This window comes from Aricia agestis, chromosome 2 (genome assembly GCF_905147365.1).
Source record: "Aricia agestis chromosome 2, ilAriAges1.1, whole genome shotgun sequence".
Taxonomy (NCBI): Eukaryota; Metazoa; Arthropoda; class Insecta; order Lepidoptera; family Lycaenidae; genus Aricia; species Aricia agestis.
Genome location: NC_056407.1, coordinates 8991346 through 9011106, shown reverse-complemented (window position 1 = coordinate 9011106; position 19761 = coordinate 8991346). Strand labels below are relative to the sequence as shown.

At 37.3% G+C, this 19761-nt stretch overlaps 1 protein-coding gene across 6 annotated transcripts in view; it reads right to left on the bottom strand.

The window, feature by feature from the left end:
* LOC121739772 (dachshund homolog 1) overlaps positions 1-19761 on the bottom strand; it is a 135339-nt gene that overhangs the window by 5930 nt on the left and 109648 nt on the right. For all 6 annotated transcript variants that reach the window (XM_042132330.1, XM_042132331.1, XM_042132332.1 and 3 more), the window contains 2 exons: positions 1317-1463; positions 299-502 (listed from right to left, as the gene is read on the bottom strand). In XM_042132330.1, the coding sequence (XP_041988264.1) occupies positions 299-502; positions 1317-1463 (351 nt within the window). The remainder of the gene's footprint in view (positions 1-298; positions 503-1316; positions 1464-19761) is intronic.

Genomic DNA, 19761 nt, shown 5'->3' with positions numbered 1-19761 from the left:
AGTGAGGTACTTGTATCTAGTAATTTACAATAATGAAGCATGTTACGGGTGATGATCGCGTAACATAACTAGACGCTTTGATTACTACTGACATCACGGTTGTTGTATCTTAAGGTAGGTTCGGTTCATGCACCGAGCGTCTGATATCCTCTGATTCTAAGTCTAGGGTTACACGGTCAGTCCATCAATCTTAGACTGACGTCAGAATTATGGCCGGAAAATTCAATAAAAAAGTCAGGTCTGTGTAACTGAACTGATGCCAGAATGACCGTGTAACCGTACTCTAAGCAGCACTTACCAGAATAGTTCTGCCAGAAGGCGGCGCCGCTGGTCATGATGTCAACCGGCGGCGGCGGGTAGTTCCACTGCGGTTTGTCGGGCGTGCGCGGGGGGTCGCGCGGGAAGGGGGGCGAGCTGGTGGGGGGCTCGGCGCTGGGCGGCTTGCTCTCCGTGCCGTTCTCGCGCTCCGGACGGTTCTCCTGTGGCGCTGGTGTCAGGTTCTCTGTGAAGTGGTGGAAGTTATAGCTCATGCTTCGAAAAATATATGGGACTTTTCCTATGTTCTTCGGGGGAATTTCAAAACGGTTGCTAGTGCTAGGCCCTTCGCAGGCCGATCTGTTTTGTGCATTCCCGTGTACGTGCACAACCAACACTAGCATTATTAGTTCTACAATACCCCCGTTGCAACTTGCAGCCCTTGGAAACCAAAAGTACGACTTAATAGGGCACCGCTAATCGAGCAAAACTTTGTTCTCTGAATAGATTAGCCGCTATAAAGTGAAGTAGGTCGACAAATAGCAAACAGCGATTACACAAGAAATTGAACTCGAATGCGTGTTAGTTCAGCACCGAACCCCCGTTTCAAATGGCCTGCGAAACGATTTCCTGACACGGAGATTAGCACAAGCCTTCACTGACGTTTACCACCCTTCTTACGTCACGCACTCCACGGCACCTTGGCGCGATGCCGGCGCAAATCAACAGTGAACATCAATTAAACAATGATTCTTAAATACATCACGTAAAGTTGAAAACTTAACGGATCGTCGAGGAGTTAGGTCATTACCGGAACGCGAGAACGCCTCACTGATACACATAGTTTGACAGTCGGCAAGTTAACATGTCAGAAACAGAGTAATGTTGATACTTGTTGAATAGTCTGATCGTGATCGCTCGACGGGCTTCGTGTTCGACTTTGATGTGCTGAATGTATTTTACAATTTCACGTAGATTATATCTATTATCCAGACGGAAGACATTAAAGTATATCTTTGAATAAAACATTTTATATAACACTGCGAAGTGTAAACAATTACCTGTTACTATTCTCAGTATTTCGGCGGGCGCACCCGACTGCTTCAATGCCTCTTCTATTTTCTGTCGTCTCTTCAGTTCCATTTCCAGCTGCTCTTGGATTTGCTGTCGTTGTTTTCGTTCTTTCTTTAGTCTTTTTTGGTAAATAACTGAAAATAATAGGCACAAATTAAAATGAAATCAAAACAACAACTATATTCTATTTTTTATAAAGTACATATTACGTTTAATCAGGTTTACTTAGGGTTTACTCTATAAAATTTATCAAAAAAGTAAGGTACACTAGATGTATTAGTAGGCGTAAGTTTTCCGTAAATATTTTCCTCCGCGATGCAGGTGAGTAGCCATCTAAAATATAAATGAATTTTGTATCCTAAACAAACTTTTGCAGCATGCTCCTAGTTTACTCGGGGACTTCGCACTTCGCAACCATGATAAAAATGACATTGAATATAAATGATCCGTTTATAACGACTTCGTATTACTTTATTCGTATTTATAAAATACGCATCGCGATATGGAACTTAAATAACACAAAAAGGGATACCAATATAATATCTTTATTTGGAATGTGTCAAGTAAAAATGTTAATACAAGGCGAGATTCCATTTTGTTTTTGTAGTAGAGCCTTAATCAACCGTACTTATAGTATCTCCCTCGCGTACGTAGAGCATTAATCTTGCTATCTTTTTCTCTCTGTGGTCGGACTGACGAATGATGGAGTCGGAAAGGCTATTGATATATCGAGCCGCGCCTTTGAGGCGAGTTTATCGTCAAATATTAAATAGTGTCCTTTCCCTTTCGTTTGCATATCGACGACGGGATAAAATTAGCTCATTATTTGGTACTACTAGTATATATTCTGTGTCATTATTAAAATAACATTTCAAAATAACAGTACTTAAAATGAGATATTCGTAAACGAAATTTGTAACTGGTTTTAACCACTGCAGAACTCTACATTTTTATAGCTTTGTGTCTATCTTAATAAATTGTTGCTAAGAACGTTATTTATATTTTTATCTATCTTATAGGTTAGATTAGCCGTAATTAGTGATGCATAATGAAGCCGGTCGAAGTTCACTAGTGATGGACTCCTGATCATTTGTTATGTTCCAACCTCCGACACTGGTAATAAGTAATAAGGTTTTTCTCGTTTCAAATCCTAGTATTTCTAAGCTGCGCGGTAATTAGTGTTGGCTGTCAATTCGTATACTGACGTGAAACATTGTACTCTATGCATGTTTCATTAGGAGTTCTATCTAATTAGATGAAGTTTCACCAAGTTATTCAATACTTTGATGTTTTACATGCATGTGAATAGCAGTTTCTTGCGAGAGGGCATAAAATAAATGTAAGTATTGGTATATTAATTCATTTTAAAGGAATATCTCAACAGGATGGTTCTCATAGCTCATGTATCAACAGAGCACACAATATTTTTAATATCTATCTAAATATCCATAGAAAATCTGAAAAAAAAAATCAAATTATGTATTTTGAATTCTAGATGCTAAAAACACGTAATACGAAAAACCCCACAATATCCTTATCCCTGTCAGATAAAGCTAAAGAAATTTATAATATGGTTAAGATAGCACTTAATAGACGTGCAATAGATTAATATTGATTTAAGGTTAAATTTAATTGTTGTTCTAATGGAGCGTCATAGTCAATGTTGACTAAGCTCCCTAAATAAAGAAAAAAAAAACCTCCACAATAGCATATTGTCCGATTATTCGATGGGAGCGTCGACATTATCACAAAAAAGAACAATAAAAATAGGTCATTGCGGGAAAAACAAATCATCCCCGAATATAAACCTCGTTTTAGGATGAAAAGGTTAGGTCAATACGAGTGCACATGTGAGCGACCAGCGAGTGGAAAATTACGGGCCGGCGAGTCCGCGCCACAGACCGACACCTCTGAAAAACCGTTCTCACTCCGATGACGCTTATTTTTGGACCTTTTCATCTTACCTCATTTGAAAACATCGCATTAATGGTCAGCAATTAGCTCTCGCCATACCTCAGTGATTTATTTATAAGGCTGTTGCTTGTTTCATATTTAAAAAAAAAAACCATATAATAAACATCTTCGCTGTACACACAGACGTTTTAGTTGTACAATGTTTTGTTTCTGCCTGCAACGTCAGGCTTCTTAAACAAGGCCTTAACTTGTATAGCTATGTGTCTGTATAAAATATTTTTATTAGTAAGGAATGGGGAAACATGTTAAAGCTTTATTTTATAATGTGAAATGACAGTCAGATTAAATCATATTTTTACCATTGTTTAATACCATCTAATAAGTATAATACCAGTCTTTTGTTTTTAAGTCAATATTGGTCGGCGGCGTCCTTTGTGAGTGATCCGGTTGATATTGTAAGTAAGATGAGCAAAGATGAATCCTAATAATTCCTCAATGGATTACTCCTGTCGGGTCGAGGGAGGCTTTCAATATAGAATTCTAATCCTTTGTCGACTATTGTACTCGCTTGTCTAAATCATTCTTTGTTGATACTGGCTTTAAATGCTTCAAACGTATAGTTTATCCTTTGCATAATATTGCTTATCACGTTAATTAATAGAGTATAATTGTAATGTCATTGCTGATCGTGTCTCAATCTAGCGTAGCGAATTCATAATTACATCGGTTATAATTATTGTATACCTATTTTTATTTCTATGGATTACAAATTACAATACTTAAACTACTAATGGTATACCCTCATCTAAAAGCTCAATATAAAAGCTACTCTCCTCGGTCAAAATGAATACCCCGCATCGGCAAAATATTTCAATTGTGTTCTGATCGCAAAAATGATATGATCAAAGCGCGATATGAACAGAAACAATTCGACAACCGGGCGTTTGAATAAAAACGAACCACCAAAATATTGAAAGAATCCGTTCAAAGGGGAAAAATGCAATAAAAAGTCCGGCCGATACAGAACGAGAGTGTGGTTAAAAAGCGACGAACGAATATGGTTGCGAACATCCGTTGCACACAAAAGTTGGGCTACTTGACTATGCAAATTATATTTGCGGACCGCGGCGGGCGGCGCGGCGGCTCGGCGGATCACCGACGTTTCACTTCTACTCGTACAGCGTGTATTCTTTTCATATTTTCATCCGATTTCCTTCCCCTCATTCGTTTTGTTCCGTTTTTAAAAGTCGCGGAACAATGCCGTTTTGTACGGGGCTCGTTCGCCGCGAGCGGTTTTCTTGCGCGCTTCTTTTTCTTATTATTATATCTATCTCTTTATGTGTATCCGGTTTTCTTTTCTTTAATACTTTCGACTCATAAATGGCTGATACGGCCCCCTCGGGTCGGTCGCTCGAATAACATGTAAATGAGTCGGTTTGCGTGCTCGAATTTATATTTTGCTCCCTTAATACGTCGCGCATAAAATAAAAATTATTATGTTCGACTTAAATGTTGTTTTTATCCCATTAATATTGGAGCTAATAAGAGGTCCGAGCCTTCGCCGCTTAGTTTTTGTTCGTACAATAATTCGATTACCTACCGATGACGGAGGCGATAAGTTTTTGATAACAGTCTAGGCTCCAGCATTATAATTTGAATAGTTATTTTTGAATTATTTGAATTTTGATTACACCTTCGTAAAAGGTACCAATATACGAACTTTCAATTTATTCATAAAATTAGATTTTATATTAAAATTTAAATACTTATTTATTTCACTGCTTACATGAAATATTTTTGATATTTTATGAGTTTTTCGCTTTACTTGGGTCCAAGTCCAAAAATGTCGCTAAAATATTTATCACGATATTAATTATTATCTTTATGTGGTCTCTAATCTGGCAGATCATGGCACAGTGCTCCCAGTTGTGCCATATGACGTAAATAAGAATCGAGTTTTATGACAGCTCCGCCCCTCCCAGTCGCACCGAAGCCATTTAGATAAGTCTTTTTTATAGTTCTTTATTGAAAATAAATTGCCTAGAATAAAATCCGACACAGTCGGAATGGCTTTCCGATAGATGTGTATGAAATAATGGTGGATAGATAAGATGTGTCAGTTATCACAGCGTATGCTCGTTGAGGGGCATTGCCTGCCAAGATACAGCGTCAATCTAAGATTTCCGTTTGTTTATAGATTTGCTTCTTTTCAAATATTTTTCTAAGCTGCTTATCTGGATTATTATTTTCGTAAGATCAGACGCTTTGACCGAAAAGTTATGACCGATGAAATGAAAAATAAAACACTCGAAGCATTCGAACTGCTTCATAACAGCGAACGGTAGACAAAAAATGTTTATGGGCGAAGGAATCGCGAGCACTTTAATCAAAAGCGATCAAAGGGTCCACTGGACATTCCGTATTATTACGACGTTAGTAAAAATACAATCACTCTTTATAGTTATCATTCGACTGGTTATGATGTCCGCGACCCGCGGAGCGTGAAACTCCGATATTGCAGCCTCCGGCCACCATTTTGGCCATCGGCATTCCTCGAGACGATTGAAATTCGAAATTTGAATCAGCGCACGTTTATTTTTGTTTTCATTCGAATAGATACGAAATCGATTGGTGAATATGATTCAGGCGTGGAATATAATTCGGTCGGATTGGTTCACCGGGCCATGCTTCCTGCGACACGGTGTGGTCGTAACGTGAGCCCTTTATTAATATGCCTGAATTAATAACGTAGATATTCGTCAGTGAGGAAGAGCATCGCGTGCGAATGACGACTCGTGAGGCTTCGCTATCGATTCGAGAAAAATATCGATTTACATTCGATTTGCCTGATACATTGTTGTGATAACAGGATGCTTACTCTGTGCCCCGGGGTATTGAGTTACTTTATATTTTTTATTGAGATAGTTCATTTACTAATGCCACCATGGTTTAAAAATAGAATGACTTTTATACATAATATTATATTGCTTCAATTAAATTTTACATTTTACGATATAAATTATTATAATATTTTCTTGATTGGTGTTTTTGTTAAATTATTTTAATGCATTATCCTTAACAAAATAGTAATTATTGGCATAGATAATATTAACACATTATTCAATAATAATAATAGTATTATTTCCCATACGTCTGAAAATGTGGTAATAATTTTCAGTGAGAGGCGAGGGCATGAAAGTACACATTAACACTGAAATTGATCGTCTCGACGAGCATTACGGCCGCGACAAAAAATAATCTTATTTATGACTTATTGGGCGTTTTATTTAATGGCCATCGTACACACACATAAAATTAGTAAAGTAATAACCGGTATTGGATGTTACTTTAATATTGTGACTCGATGAAAGTCGTTTTCTAATCTATATTTAATTAGTGGAGAAAGAGTGTTTGCAATTCGGTTCAATATCTCGTTGAGCAAAATTAATTTCCGCTTTGCAACTAAAGCAGTATATTATAAACAAAAACTCTCTAAAAGTCGTCTTAGAAACTCGCATTTCAATCAAGGACATAATGGGATCCGCGGAAATGTAAAGAATATAAAACGTACACCTCAGGTTGTCGCGCAATATCATGAAAAGCAGGTAACGTACAGCAAATATTGACAATGGATGATTGCTGGCGTCCAGCGAGATCCCCTCGGCAAACTGCGAATTTAAATGGGGACGAGAAAAATTAATCCTAATGCGATTTTAATGAACCCGAAATGAATGAATGCAGTAATGAATTGTTAAGCTCCTGTGTGTTTTCCACTTTATTACGAGCAAAAGAATTCAACGATTTTTGGACTGCTCGTAGATTATTAATTGTAGTCTCGGGTTTTCATTTTCTTTTGTAGTTTTAATGCTTTACTTCATGCCTACTAATTAAATGGAATGAGCCACACATTATGCTTTTAGAATTAGTCAGTAGAATCAACATAATGTTCATGAATGGACTACTACCGTAGGTACCCAAGAATTTTAACAAATGTTAAATGTCGTGAATTTAACTTATTAGTTATTACACACACACATACACACTTAGAGCTAACAAATGCCTATTAAATTCCTCTCGTTGGTTTTGGAAGAAATTCTACTCATACGGCCTACGTAGTAGTTACTCATTGTCTATATTCTACAGCTTGGAGCTAAACAGTGAGATTGTGCGAAAATGATTTAAAGCAGTTTACAATCATAATGTCTTCAGCGTATCTCAAAGCACCCACCGACACAAAATGTAATAATAATAATTGAAGCCCAACATTTCACAAAGACGCGCGCCTTAACATCGAGTATAAAGCACACAAGCGCTGAAAATGTACACCTGAAGTCTGCGCTCGCTTTTGCATTAACGAATGCGGAAGCGGCGCTGTGCATACAGGACGCGATGCATCCTCCCCGCTCGGCGTTCACTCCCAGGTGTGCCTCCCGAGGGGGGCACCCGCTCCCCCCTCCCCTCCTCCCCCTCTAGACCCCTCCAGCGCCGGATCCCACCCGTGCGTTCATTACCTCCACGCGACCCAACAATTCAAGTTTGCTTTCCGCCACACAATCTACGTCGAGACTAGACTGCAGCCATATACCGGCCACTCGAATAATAAAGATGCAGAAATTAACCCGTCCGGACTGAAAAAGAGGAAACTAAGTGAAGCTATCTCGACTTGAATAGAGGTAATGCAACGTGAGCACTCGTAGCGCGAATGAAAGAAACTCGTCCGGAATACGACGAGATTGTTGAAACAGAGGGTAAATGATAACCGCGAAATAAAAACAGTCAACAGATAAATGCTCACGATAAACACACAACTGGAGATGTGAGTGGCCGTGTTGACTCCTCGGCGGTTAGACAAAACGCCCCTATTTGGCGTACTCAAAACTACGATTATTTATTTACGTCGTCCTCGAACTTGCAGGTTTCTTGGTTGTTTATAAAATCTCCAACCTTCGCCCTAAATTAACTTAAGCTCATAAAATATTCAATTACGCATAAGTACACATTCGCCGAGGCCAACAACGACCACGCGGCTCCCCCATTAAAGACGCCCGAGGGCCATTTAATCGGTCAGTGAATGTAAATTCGCTAGCCCTAAAACAAATATCCCGAAACTAATAAGGAAACGAAATATGTAAATCGGCTGCCATATTGTTTCACAAGTGAAATCTTCCTTTAATCTTATAACAAATCCGCGTCCAAATGGCCGGTCCGGGGCGAATTTGAATATAACGGGGGTCGTTAGGGTCACCGCGGAGGAAGGAAGGAGGTAATGTATGCGAGACACGCACGAAAGTGATATCGCTCGTTGTGTTGTCCTATGCACATATTGCAACAAATTAGTTGTCGACTTGTAAACAACCGGCGAGAGGCGCTAAGACATCGCCGGTGGGTAGTTTGCATGGATATGAGAGGAGCCGGGACGTGCGGCTCCGCAGCTGCCGGCCGCACTCATTAAGATGTTTTATGATCGGCCGCCGGACCGAGCTGCCAATTTAAGATATTTCTATGCAAGAAGCGGCGCTAGTTTGGCTTCCGATTAGGGGATCGAGGTGGTCCTTTTGAGTCATTAGGGCAATAATTGTGGGGCCCGTTATGCGGCTAGTGTTCCCCGGTGCTCGAGAATTATGCTCATGATTTAAGTCCGCGATGTTTATTTAAAGCGACGCTCCCGGATTGGTTTATTTAACTCGTTTGTCAAAGAGAAAAAGCTAATAAAGGAGAATTTCAAACGAATTCGTCGCGATCGCTGCATACCAATTCCGCGCAGCAAGTAAATCAAAGGGTGTTGAAACTTTACACCCACTTAAAGCCGGACACAGTAATAAAGCGTCGAACTTCGCCGACCCTGGACATCAAATGAGCCACCCCTTCTCTCGTTTTGTTCACGAGAAAATTAAAAGTTTAGAAATGTCGATCGCACGTGGAAGAGGGACGATTATGTAAGTTTATGGCGCTTTTGTATTGCCTCCAACCTGTGTTTCACTAATGTATAATAGAAGTCTGCTTTTAATATAGTTCTTAAGCATGTCATCTTTTTATACACATTCGTATCTACTGTGATGATGATTTTCAAATAAGAAAACCCTCAGTTTTTAAATAACGAGTACTACACAACAATAATAATTGTTACGTAGCGACCGAAAATACGTGTAGAGTTAGTTCGTCCTGTAATGGGATACGATTTAAGTTGTGAACTACTTAACTTGAGACCGGTCGCCATCGGTAACCTGGGACTGATAATTATAGATGGACAATGCTTTGAAACCCCAAACCTTTTGATTTCAACGAATACACTTTGTTGAAAGTTCAATACTCTCTTTTTAATGAGTGATGTCACCTTATACTTTATGTGGTGGCATAATTAAAATACATAATACGAAACAACATTCAAATATTAGTGAGCAAAAACTGAAATCCAAAGCAGACGCCGATCCTTCGCTTAATTCGAGCAACATTAACAATATAATAAAGTTCCAAAGTTCCAGTACCTCAGTTTCCCGAGACGAAGTTCACGTAGTTATATAAGTGTTCTATTGCTCGGGAGCAAACCTCTATTACGACCACAAAGACATCTTCTAAGTGCAACAGCCCCAATCAAGGCCAAATTAATTGTTTCCAAAGAGGTGATTCTCTCAAATATATTCCCTGATTAAGTGCACAGGTCGGGTAGACCGAGGGTTATTAAATAATTTATTGTGTAGCAACTATTCTGGAGGGCACTGCTCAAACTTACGCTAAGATTGTGAAATGTGATATTGTGGTTTCAGCCACGGTAACGAACGCACCTATATCACACACTAATTTATACAGTGTTTTTGTTGAAACATTTTTGTGAAATGACATTTTTCATTCCTTTGTTGATTTACGTCTAAACAAAACAACGACTGATTGAGTTTGGGTCCGTCCTTTATGGCTTTCAATGTGCGTTTCATGCTGTCAATGGCAAATTACACTGGCTGCCCATTCACGCTCAAAAATCACTCCCAATCGAGTCAAGTGGGACAAAATAAAAGGTGAATTCGTCATAGGGGCGCGCCCCCGCGGCCAAGGCGGGAAACGTATGTCCCCGACACTAACAGGTGCCGACAGGTTATTTTAAATGGCTCGTGCCATTCGCATTTTATTTGTGCCATTCGTATATTTAGATTTAGAATGTGTTTTTTTTTTGTTTCGGAAGAATTGTTTGTAAAGGCTATGATTGCATCATGTCTTGCTAGATAAAATACACTGGCAATACTGGCATGTAATATAAGTAAAATAAAAGTAACTTAATTTTAGTAGTGGACATAGATGCAGCAGATATTCTCGAAAAGTAATAAAATGAAAAGCATTCCGTTGTACACGATTAAATTAAAAACTTTTCCATATGAGTATCTACAGTTTTAAATTTTTCGTAAATTGGTGTGCGAGGCTTTAATAAAGTTATTGATATTTCGTGTATAGGTTTTTTATGTCGTACTTTTTGGAGAACTGATAATATGAAATATCTCATTGTATTTTTACTTCAAACTAATGTTTGATAACGTTCACGTTGAAGTACATGATAGATGAAATTTAAAATATCTAAAAAACTTAAATTCTTGAGAATTGTAAAAAATAAGAAAATAAGATTTTTTATGAATTTATCACAAATTCGACTGAACTTAGCAGACATTAAATACTGTTGTCTATTCTTCAGTAACTCTGGCAATAGCTAGACGTTCTTTGGTCTGCGGCGCGGGCGTCCAACATTTTGATACCTAATGGACAAAAGCCGGGAAAGGGTATCCGTAAATCAATTTCCGCATGCGTCATTTGATTATATCCGGATGGAAAGGGTTCAGAATAATTCATATTTACTCTATGTTATTGTGACATACTATATACTGAACACAACTGGCGTATATACTGACTAGCTGGACGGCTTTTGCTTGAATCAACCGCATATCTTTATAAAAAAATTGTGCCCTTCTCTCAATCTTCTAATATGCTCTATGTTTGTGTATATTGAACAACTTAATAATAACTACAATTAATATAAAATTTCTCACCGTCATTACACTATTTATAACCTCTACACAGCTGTATCAATAAAAACGAAGTACGATGCAATGTATAAATCGCAGAATCTATAAAGACGTCATGGCCAAATCGAATAACAGATTGTTGAAAAAACATGTCGAAACGTTTCTTAATAAACACATCAAATCGGTAGTAAGCAGTCGAAAGGTAATAACGCAACAAGATAAACAAGCAAACGAATTCACGATAAAAACCAATAAGTCGATAAACTGGGGCTTAGAGCATAAAACGTTACTCGTAGCTTCAGAATGAGAGTATAAATGGAATCATCTTTCACGCCGGACTGCCAGATCAAAACAAGATTGATTCTTCGCGTACGTATTACAAAGTAAATTACCTACTAACGCCTGATACAGATATAATAATGAAGGCATAGAAAGATTGTATATAGGTGGTAAAAAGGCTTTATAGAGTTCTATTTACATATTTTTTAATCTATATTTAATTAGGGATTTTTATCCGAAGATATGTCAATCCCATTGTACCCTTTACTTAAATTTACACTTATATTTTTAACACTGTATAATCGATATTGGCAAAAATACGGAAAAACGAATTGGCTTCTTCAAAAGTTGGTTCAGAAAGAATGGACAGCACGAGCCCCATCGCATATAGATTAAAATTATTTTTTTCAAAATATTAACAATTTGGAATTGGTAATAATATGGACTCTAGGCTTACCGCTCTATGAAAAATATTGTTAATGTGTTACATAATATAGACGTTATAAAATAAACGATAGAGAAGCCGCTTATGAGAGAATAGACAGATAGAAATTAGAGTATTTTTTTTTTGTTTCATGCCGAATAAGTAGATCTATAATTATACGCATTCTGTGCCATAGACGTCCAAGTGCACAGTTGTAATGATAATAATGGTGTTGTATTCCGAGTGTTCGAGTGTTCAGTTTCACGTGTGCTAAATATGATAGTGCATTGCGATATCCTCAGTTCAGTACTTCAATGGATGTCTGTGTGTGGTCTTGTAAACAAACGTTAATGAGCATACTTACTCGGTTTATTGGCACAATCGACATGCAGTTACAATCGTCAGCTTGCATTCCTATAAACAGCTCGCGGTGTCTGGTGAGCTGTTTCATATTTCTGAGGAAAATCTCAGAATATGCATCAATTGCATTGCTGTTGTTAAACTAACGCAAATTTTGTGTTTGTTTGATTATATTTTTTAATTATTTTTCATCGATCAAAGATTTAGTGTTCACCAACTTTTGAATAAAAATAACAAGATTTAGTTTTGTTTCTATTAAAAATAAATCGAATATCATAATATTTTTAAATGCTACGGATTCAATTTTAATAATGAAATACAGAACAAATTTAAATCTACTTAAAACCTTTAATTATTAAAAACCACATAATAATAATAATAATAATCAGAGCATATTTTAATTTGCTGACTAATTGGGATGAGGCAGCATTACGGACGCCTCGGCAGCAGTCAGCGCGAGATCAATAAGCAATTTCCCCAAGACACCGGACGCGGTCTGCCGGCCACGAGTTCAATTATTATTGAATTTCCTCCACGCCAGGGCGGGCGGGCGGAATACTAGGGCCGGAGTCATTTCGCATAACCCAATTATGGCACATTTTTATATTGCTTTATGGACCGTAAGTGATTGTTTCTAAATTATATTTTGTTGTTTTTGGAACTTATATTAAAAGCTCTGCTCTATTATATTTTAATAAGGTAAAATAGTAAATACCTAGTTCAGTCAGGTCACTCTGTAGCAACCACCTAAAAGTCTGGAAATTGCTTTTTCATAACTACGTAATTAACTAATTATAATATAGGTCTACTTCAGGCTAAAGGAGTTATATAAAATTGATAGTATAAATCAGCATTTCTTGATGCTAATCGTCCTGAGCGCAACATGTACGGATCAGATTACGACGACGACGCAGCGGTCACCCGGCGGCAGGCAAGTCCACTCGATTGTAAACAAATCGACAATCCGATCACAGATGACCGATATCACGCAAAACTAATCCGTCAAATCTATAAATTGCACCCTGTATATACAAGACTCAAAGATGACTGACTGACATGGTGATCTATCAACGCACAGTCCAAACCACTGGACCGATCGGGCTGAAATTTTGCATGCAGGTAGATATTATGACGTAGGCATCCGCTAAGAAAGGATTTTTATCAATCCCACCTCCAAGGGGTTATTAAAATAGGGGAAGGGGATGGGGATCATAATACTTCTTAACGCGAGCGAAGCCGCGGGCAAAAGCTCGTTATATATATATATGTGGTATAACTGCTAAAAGACTACCCAAATAGGAGCAAAAGGTTAAAAGGTAGGCCAAAAGGAAAATTGAAAACAAGAAGTTAAATTACAGAGAAATGTATCGGAATATAGAACACGTTTATAATTACACGCCCACTCGAAGATGAAAAACATCTCAATGTATATTAATACAACGTTAAACAAGAAACCTCCACCCATTTTACATACAATCATAAATTCTAATTTAACGAGTTCGCGGATCGCGTTACCTCCAGTTCGGAGCACTCATTGTAGCTACTCGCTCATCTACTCCTCTACTCCTGTACACGCGCCCTCCGAGACAGCGCAGCCACATATTCAAAATTAATTAGACGGAATCGCGGCGTCTCGTAATATTTTATTATTTCCGCGTGAGATTTTATTAAGGTTATATTTATTGGTTTTCTCGTGAGGATCTGAATAGCGCGTTGATTAGCATCGCTCCCGTGTATTCTTCTTCGAGTTCGTAATTACAGAAGTTGTAATTACAAGCTCCTACATTGTGGCACCGAGCACCGAGCGCCGACGTACGAGAGTTCTGTTATCTCATTGTGCGCGTTGACGCTGTGCTAAATTAAACGTCCCACTACTATATTTTCCATAATAAACCTGTCTGTCTCGCGAATTGAGATCATCTATAACGTTCGTATTTTTATTTACCGCCGGAACACAGGTATAAACTCAATCTCCCATAATGGTAGGCTTTGTATCAAATCTAAAACCAGGCTGCTCGCTAGGCCCCGTGCTTAATGCATAAATTGTTCCACATTTAAATGGGCAGTCGATTTTTTCTTGTCCGTTTCTTATAAGGCGGCCGCTTAGTGTTTTCAAAGAAAAGCTACAGCGTATTCTACTTAGCGGTGAAATGTGTAATGCCTCTGCCTTTCATTCGGATCCTTCTACCGCCTCTTAGTTATCCTTAACAGGTATTAACTTTTACATGGACAAGTGGGCTGTGATTTACTTTAAAAGGAAATATAACTTATCTATAGCTACACCCTAGACTGTATATTGTATTTTTTTGGCTTATTCAGTAGTTCGTGCTAGATTTTATCGTTGTATGCATTTCGTGAACGAAAAAGTTTTTTGTACACAAACGTTTTATAAATCCATTCTATGTTTTTCAACATCAATATTTAAATGCGTTTGCAGCCTCATCCGGCGTTGTGGAAATGATCGAATAAAGCCAGTATAACAATATACCTACCCAGTACAATGTAAGCCCAATACAAACGCAGACAATATAGCCGGTTAGATATCTGACCAGTCGGCTAAATCTAATCATCTGCATTAGCCATGCGCCGCCGAAGCTCATACTGCGCTTCGTTTCACGAAAACATCCATTGATCCGATTTGTGTGTTTGTTGCTCCCTTTCAATCGTAATTTAATGAGTTTCCTTCGAAAAATTACCCCCAGGATTACTGATTGGGTCGTACGTTCCAAATTGAAAGAGTTATGGCGCCGCTAACGAATTCTCGGCTTAAAATGTTTTAAAATAAATGTTTAATTGAGTCATAATTTTATGATTCACGCCTTTGTACTTTAGCTAGCTGCTCCTGTAAATTTGCTCACTAATGTGTGGATAATATGCCGTATCCTAAGTTGAGTGTTAGCGACACCCATGTCAATATATGTCAGTTCTAGATCACTTGAGGGAACTTTATAATTAGTTTCAAACTTAGAGGGATGATATCAAAACAATAAGACACTTGATTGTTACGTGTACTCGTGTAGCGGATCTCAAAAGTTCAACACTATCTTATACTGAGGTACCTACTGGAACTGTCTAGGTAGATTGGAAGTAATAAATGTTATAGCTACCTACCTAATAGTAGATGTATAAAAGTTTAGGTTTATAAGGTACAACATTTGAAAAATAATTATACACTCACACAGTAGATTAATGTTTAATGTTTTTTTTAGTAACGAGATGTTTACGTAAACATAAGTTTTCAATCTCGGCTATAAAACTTGTATGAAAAATGCAAACTCAACTAGTGTCCAATCATTTATCACAAATGATTGGACGATGAAAATGACAAATAGTACAGGACAGTTGGGATTCAATTACAACAATCCATTCGTGATTGTTTTACCTCAGTTTTTACGAATGTCATCCTTATGTCTTCGACCAAAGATCTTTCAGAAGTAAACAAAATCTTCGTGGACCGTAGATGCCAAATTTTGTAACTCAAGTCACGCGTTGACTCGTCGAATTGTCGAGTATTCTGGAGTATTCCGCCCACGACCTCGCTGGACGTGTGATTTACCACCGAAACTATTTTTATGCCCTTAAACCCTTCGCAGAGAGCAATGAGATACACATTCCAATACAGTGATGAATGAAGTTCAGGGCTCTCCAATATTGTATTTGTATTTCTCTATTCATTTTATTTACCAAATCATATTATTTATAATAGCTGAATCGTATTTTTGTCAAATAATTACTAAATATTATTATATAGTAGAGACCATCCCTATAATTGGAAGCTTCTAATTATGCCGATACAAAATCTCCGATCAGGTGATACAAAAGTGCACCACTGTGCACTTTTGAATATAATGTCATTACAGATTACTGGCCAGTGCCAGTTCAGTAACTCAGTGTACAAGACAATTTTACAACTTTTATTGCCTGTTTCACCGTTTCCTGATAAGGCTATCCACCAATTATCTTGACAGATCAAGTATGAAGAATTTGTCAAAAAAGTTGTGAATAGCCTATTAGGCACTTTATAAGATAGTGGTGAAACAGGCCCTTACAGTTTTACAAAACAATTTTGATAACTACCACAATACTAGTTTGATTAAAAATATATACATTTCTATTTCCTAATCATAAAAGTTGTATTACAAGAATGTCAATAATTATTAGGTACTAGTAGAAAAATGATTTAAAAACTTACTAATAAATCTCTATTATTTTGTTCCCAAAATTACAAAACCGACCGATTTATTTGCTTCTGGAATAATTCACGTCCACATTAGATCTCCCTAACTAGGTCCAGAGCTAGCAAATCAAATAACGTGGGGTGATGTTAGGTAGCCTAACAATAGGCTGCGTTGACTACTGATGTATGTCGATATGATTGTTCCACAAAACAATTCATTTGAACCACTCGGCTGTCCAAACTATGATAGCATTTCAAATCCACTTCGGTTACTAATGTAATACTAGCCCCATGCAAAATCATTTGCTGCAATAGCAAACTGGCACCACTGATATAAAACGTAATTTTGGCGCTTTGGTTGACATGCTTGGAATTTGGAATTCAATGATTTAATTTTTAGGTGCACATTTTTGTAGATTAGACTTATCATGACTTCATACCTATTAAAATGAGAATTAAAATATTGATTCCCCCGAGCAAACGACCTTGACCATATTACATTTGACGCGTTGCCGAGATCACACAAAATCCTAATTTTTTACTTATTATAGTTGAAAATTTATCTAAAAAAATTAAAACGGGGAATATGTAGCTAATGAAATTATCTATGTATTGTTGCGTTTTTCAAATAAACGTAATTTGTAAATACTAGGGAGATGCTGAATGTATGCTTCAATTTTAATAAATTGGTATTACCTTGGAAGCTAATATAGTAATATCATGAGTATAATAAACAAAAATAGAAAATTTAAAACGGGGAAAGGAATGTCGATATACTGAAGATTATTGCTGTATTTTTATTATAACTTTGTAGCTTTCAAATTATGAGTTAATAAGGCTCTAAATACGGTAAATTACGGAATCTCCGTAGGGGAAGGGCCTTAAACTTGCGGGGACTGTTAAGACACAAAATATACCAAATATAATAGAACGGTGTCATACTTGATGAACTCACCTTATTGATATGAGTCAAAGAGTGAGAATAATTTGTGGAATGGAATATAACTTTGCAGACGCGGGAGGTATATGTATATCCCTTCATTTCGAACATAATGTTCACATAATTGGCGTAGCATTTCCACTGCGAACCCTTTCAAGACGCCCGTAATGTTACGGCCTACATGTTATTTAATTACTGAATCTCGAGCACAATGAGTCGTACCATCTCTCGTCGCAATCAAACATCGAGGGGCGACGTACTTTGATATAGAAAACATCCTAAATATGCCTCGTAGGAATATGCATAGACAGGCTTGAGAAAATACATGCAAATATTTCAAAAACAGTTTTTCTCCGTATCATATGAAATGATTATTCATTAGATGCATCTAACGCTAGCTATTTGCATTATAATGATTTTCTTTCGTTCGAATACACGGGCGATGAAAAGTCAATTTCGTGCTATACGGCGATTCCGCTGGTCCATTCGACACAATATCTATTATGAATGTGGCGGACGTTGATTAGACGAGAGCGGGTATATTTCAATTTCCATAGCTCCGGCACGAGGTATTGCCTGATTGATTGATATTGAGCCTTAGCGCGAAACTAACAAGTGCGCGAAATATTCCTAGTCCATGGTTTTACCATTTACTAGCGGGCTATATTGTTGTGGGCATTGGAAATGAAATGGTTCAGTTAACACAAATATTAGTTTTAGACAATTACTAGTACCTGTTACGTAATAACGTTTTCAATGGTTCAGCGGTAACAAAGGTAACAACTAACAACTTCATACAAGTTTATGAACCAAAGAAAACAGGACATGTTTTATCGCAAAAGCGGGTTGACAACCAAAAATTTTGTAATTTTAAGGGCCTGTTTCACCACTTCCTGATAAGGCTATCCACCACTTAACTTGACAGATGAAGTATGGAGAATCTGTCAGAAAAGTTGTAAATAGCCTATTCGGCACTTTATCAGAAAGTGGTGAAACAGGCCCTAAATGTCCAACTCACTAACCGTTGGTTATTTCTCTCTCCAAAAAAAGTGTATTATTTTTTATAAATTTTAATTATCTCTTATGTTATGCGTAAGGTTTTGCATTACTATGTACTACATTTTTAACGCAGGCAGCGTAAATGTAATTGAGTGTTTGCAAGCAAAGGCGTTTATCACAGCGTCGACACATACTCCGCTATCTGATGATTGGTTTTTGGCAATTACCACCATTGCGCGGCACTGAGTGCATTCACCGTGTGAAATATGTATGGAATCGGAGTTTCCCTCTTTGTGTCTCCACACTGCAATCACCGCAGAAACAATAGTTTGTTCATCAAAACACCGTAAATTATTGCTTTATGCACACTGTCATTTATTTCGAGGGTTACAGAAATACAGATACAAAGCGTATATTATGTGAAAATTAGTTAGCTTAGCATCAAAATACGTCAGTCTAAGTGAAACATGTGGTACAAAGATGGCTAAATTTATGAAACAAATCAAACGTTTTTACCGAAATGAAAAACTTTTAACAGTATCAATGACACAACCGTAATAGTTAGCGTGAGAAATTGTCAAAAAGCTTTTACTGCAGACACAGAACTGTCGATCAGCGTAGGAAATCCATTAGCGGTTTAAACCGCGACATACGCCCTCAGTCATTGCACCAAAAAATTAATTTGTTTGACTTCGTAGCGAACAGTTACATTGTGGAACTGAGTGAAACTGAAGACGACTTTTACAAAGGTGATAGAGTAGTGTTATGACATTTTAAGAATAATCGTCCAAGTGCGAGTCTGACTCGCTCACGAAGGGTTCCGTATTGTTATAGAGCTAAATTGGCCAAAAATTATGTTTTTTGCATGGGAGCCCCCCTTAAATAATTATTTTATTTTAATTTTATTATTAATTATTAAAGTTTACATATAATTAAGGATTTTGTGAAAATTTCAAGTGACTACCTGTTGCCATTATTGATATCGAGCAAAAACGGCCAAAAATATCACGTTTGTTGTATGGGATTAAATATTAACATTATTTTGTTTTTAGTATTAATTGTTGTTATACATCATCTGTAAAATTTCAGAAATCTAGCTATAGTGGTTCTTGAGGTACAGCCTGGAGACAGACAGACAGACGGACAGACATCGAAGTCTCAGTAATAGTATCCCGTTTTTACCATTTGGTTACGAAACCATAAAAATGTTGAGATTTTCCATCGTGCCAATTTTTTAAACGACTTTTGGCGTGTGTAGCTTATTAATCTACATTACTAATTACTCATTATATTTTACAAGCACATACTTAGATATTGTTAATTTAATTTAAATTGA